We start from the raw sequence: 4,194 nt of genomic DNA, 5'->3' as shown, positions 1-4,194 counted from the left end.
CAGGATTTATTCTAGTTGAAACTGTTTTTTGAGATGGAGAAATTACTCACGCAGATAGCCATGCTGTTTCACATTTCAAAAGTATAGAAAAAAATTCTGAGACTACAACACCAATCACGTAGGGAATATGTGTATATGTAGTGGCAGAAGAAAGCTAGAGTTCAGCTTAATGTTCTGCAATGTCTAATCAAATAATCCTATCTGTATGGTAATAATATTCCTAGCTTACTTAGTAAAAATCAAGACAACAAAATGCATGTGAATATCACAACTTAAAACCAGCTATACGGCCCTTGCCAAGAAAAGCTTAAATCTGATGATTGCATAAACTTTGAGTGCATTTATGGCTAAGGATGCTGCTATGCATTTTATTGCATGTTTGTCAGTTATTTTTTTTCTTCTGTTTGATGTCACTAAAATTCTTTTTGTATGGTATGACTAATGATTCGGATCAGTCTGGATTTCAGAAGCCAGTTCTCTTGTCAGCTGATCAGCACGGTCATCATGTCCACCTGCAAAAGTATAAACCCGGTATGCAAACTGAAAGGCCTTCCAAAGCATTTTACCAGATCTCTTTTTAGGACATTCGGTTTTAGGTCCTTTTTGTGCATTCTCCATTGCCTTTGCATCTCTTCTTTCCTGGATCATATCGTATAATAGTTTCAGACGTGTTCAAACCAAACCTTGCACTTGTAGTCATATATAAAAGTTTCCCAGATTAGAAACAAATTGTTAATAAACTTACCTTCAGTGCCTGCTCCATACAGCTTGAAGAAACATCCACCATCAATTCCTTAATGCGTACAAGGATGCCAAAGTCGAAATTGATTTTGTGACTCTGAAATTTCTTAGACTCTTCATCTTTAGTCCTTTCCAAAGCATCCAGTTCTTGTTTGATCTAAATACGGTGCTTTTAGTTAGCATTGTCTTACTAATATTGCAAGCGAGTGCTGTAGCATTTATTGTGGGAAAAACAGCAGTAAAATAAGCCATATGACTTTGAGGAAATACCTTGCTAAAGTATTTCTCAATTTTATCAATAACTGGGCCAACAGGAGACTCAATCTGCCAGTTCTTAAGGGTTGTGATTATAGTATCTAATTTGGAGTACAATGCTGCTGCCATCCTCAGTGCTTCCAATTTTTTTGTTGGAAAATCTTCAAATCTTGCTAGCACCTACACAATACAGAATTACTCATATTGTGATCAATTAGTGAATTGCATGTTATACCTTGTCGCTGAAAATATCAGGAAAAGAACCTGTGTCTCATCAGTTAACTTCTCAAGGATGGACTCCACATGCTTGTGGAACTTATGGAGTTCAGTCATGTCCGAACACTGGAATGAGTTGATGGAAACTTTCAACTCCCTGATAGACTTTTCATGATTTTTGAAATCCTCTTCAATCTGTTGGAAGTATGCTGACCTGAGATGTAGCCAAACCATAAATCATTACTCATGTTCCATTCATTGGGAGGAAGGTATCTTGACCTCCTTACACCTTTGGATTGGAAATTGCTGTGGCCTTACCTCTTTGTCATTTCTGCAAGTGCATCAGCCATTCCCTGTTGTCCTCCACTTGTGGAAGAAATTTTACCTTTCCTTGATGATTTTGCATCTAAATTAGACCCACCTTCGACCTTTAATTTGAGAAGCCGATACAGATTTCCCATTTGGGATGACCTCTTCAATTTGGTTGCTGCTTTCCTGAGACGCGGGTCTTTGGCACCTCCAAGCCCTGGAGGAGGAGGTGGAGGACCTCGCATTCCTGGCTGCATGGGGGGTGGCGGTGCTGGCACTCCTCCATTGGGTGCTCCCATAGGAGGAGGTGGAGGTGGTGGAGCTATTTTTCCTGATCCCATGGGTGGAGGGGGTGGTGGTGGAGGAAATGTGAAATTTCCTGATGCCATAGATGAAGGTGGAGGAGGTGGTGGTGGTGGTGCTATACTTCCCGGTATGTTGGAAGTTGATGGAGGTGGAGGAGGAGGAGGAGGAGGAAAGAAAGTTGTGCTCATTGAAGTCACTGGTGGTAGAGGTGGAGGTGGTGGTGGAGGTGGTGTGATGGCTATGCTTCCCTCAGCAATTGGTGACGGTATAGGTGGAGGTGGTGGTGATGTTGGACATATTGTTTCCAATAATTGAGTTTGACATTGTCGTGCCAATAGTACTTCATTTTTGGGAAACATCTGTGGTGGAGGAGGAGGTGGGGGTGGTGGTGGTGCTGATCCTTGTGAGGCTATTTTATCTAGGGGTAATTTGTATTCTACTGGAATTTGTGGAGTATTTTCCTTTTCAGAGACATTTGATCTCAGTTTAGGGAGTGAAGTAGGTGGTGGAACCACATCAATATCTCCTTTTGCTGGGGTGCAAGGGGCTGGCCCAGTTACCGAATTTTCATTAGTAGTCCTAGTTTTTCCAGCTTCAATTGCCAACTCATCTGAATTGATCATTACTACGTTGAAAGTGTCCTCTTCCATTTCAAAATCTTGGTTAACCTCATTGGTGCCTGCTGCTTTTGATACAGATTCATGTTTTGCTTCCAGCTCCAGCCGTCGTCCCTCAAATGTTTCACATTTCTGGAGTGGGTAATTAGGATCTGGAGCTGCTGCATGAGGAAGCATGTGGAATGACAGGCGCTTTATATCTATGGGGTTCAGTTTTTCAACTGCTTGAACTCTAAGTTGAAGCAGAAGAGGTGGAGTATAGGATTGCTTTGTGCCTTTGGATAACATATTGGTCATATCTTGAAGGACTGAAGTTGGAGTAGCTGGAGAACTGGAAAGGGAATTTTTACTGTCTGAATAGGACTCTGACAAAGCTTTCCCAAATGCAGTCTCGGAGGGACTATATCCATTCATCTGCTCATCCTCATCCATCATATCAAACATCCTTTCTCTTGCTAGCTTGTTCATGTCTTCAAGCATGGACTGTGCTGTTTCAATTCCAGCAAATGCAAATTGTTGTCAATGCTGATCAGGTAAGAAATATTTCCCAAATATATCTTATGTACAACATACCAATAGCTTCCAGATCATTTTGGTTCAGCTTAATAGAGGCATCATACTTGCATTTAACCATCCATTCACCATTGTTAATCCATGAGTCTCCAAGTGATTTCAGGAAATCGCAGAAGCAGCGTAGTACCTGTTTCATTAGGTAATCTTAATTTTCTATTGTACACTAAACGTCGAGCAAGTGAACTATTTGAATCCAGAATTTGTGATTGATAAGGTAGCAAAAACACCCCACAAAAACGAGCAGAAAGATGACCTGATCTGTTGATGCTCTTTCTATTTCTGGTACTGGAATGCTTGGTTTAAGGGAAGGATATAGTCTATGGAGATCCTGCAGTGTCCATATCAGTAGCTGCAGAGAAAATCAGGAGACATGAGAAGAATTCAGAAGTCAACTTGCAAACGCTGATCTTGTCATGGACACCTGGAGCTCTATGAAGAAAGACAATTATGAAACACGTAATCAAAGATTACCTCATTCACAGAAGCAGAGCCAATGCAGGGAGATAAGTCAAGCAAGTCCCTGAAGGTCAGAACCTTTGTCCGAATATCTGTCATCTTTACAAAGTTCCCTGCAACCCCGCGGGACTTGACAACTGCAGTATTCTTCATTTGTTTTTGATTTTTTGATGCTTTAGAGCTTTTACTTGCTTGTTCTTTGCCCTGTAAACATTACAGGCATATACTTGTTACTTTCCTCCATTTTGCAGATCTGCCTTCTTATTGTTGTTTACTTCATATGACTAAGATCATGAAAACGTTTATTAAATTTCATGCCAAATAAAGTAAAACTCAAACATATTTTCTTCACAATTTCTCATAATCTATTGTTGCTTGATAATTTGTTTAACATGGTTTATGTCTATATTTGAAAATCTGGAAGTAACCAGGGCTGCATTCTTTTTTGCATCACGTCAACTTTCACGGCCATAAACCTTTTGTTGAGTTGATAAACTTAGAGTTTGCTCAAGAAATGCATTAGACAGACTAAAGTACTTTCAAAAGAGAAGAAGATTCGAGTTCAATGTGATCAAAACATAATTCAGGCATGATATTCTAATTTGTCTCACAATAATGGGATTGCTACACCCAAAAAAGAAGAAGAAGATGCCATATAACTAGTTATCGTGAATTGCTTAGTTGGAAACTAATTATGTGTGGAGATGTCTCATAACCAATT

At 39.9% G+C, this 4,194-nt stretch overlaps 1 protein-coding gene across 1 annotated transcript; it reads right to left on the bottom strand.

The window, feature by feature from the left end:
- On the bottom strand, window positions 1–3,767 carry LOC113756733. The gene is made up of 8 exons (XM_027300287.1): window positions 3,489–3,767; window positions 3,271–3,366; window positions 3,018–3,144; window positions 1,531–2,932; window positions 1,261–1,426; window positions 1,012–1,176; window positions 746–898; window positions 1–639 (listed from the first exon to the last, which is right to left on the bottom strand). The coding sequence occupies exons 1-8, from the start codon at window positions 3,624–3,626 to the stop codon at window positions 439–441; spliced, it is 2,448 nt and encodes an 815-aa protein (XP_027156088.1). The 5' UTR covers window positions 3,627–3,767; the 3' UTR covers window positions 1–438.
- Window positions 3,768–4,194: the final 427 nt, after the last annotated feature.

Source organism: Coffea eugenioides, chromosome 2, assembly GCF_003713205.1.
Source record: "Coffea eugenioides isolate CCC68of chromosome 2, Ceug_1.0, whole genome shotgun sequence".
NCBI classification, from domain to species: Eukaryota; Viridiplantae; Streptophyta; class Magnoliopsida; order Gentianales; family Rubiaceae; genus Coffea; species Coffea eugenioides.
This window is presented reverse-complemented; position numbering and strand designations above follow the sequence as displayed.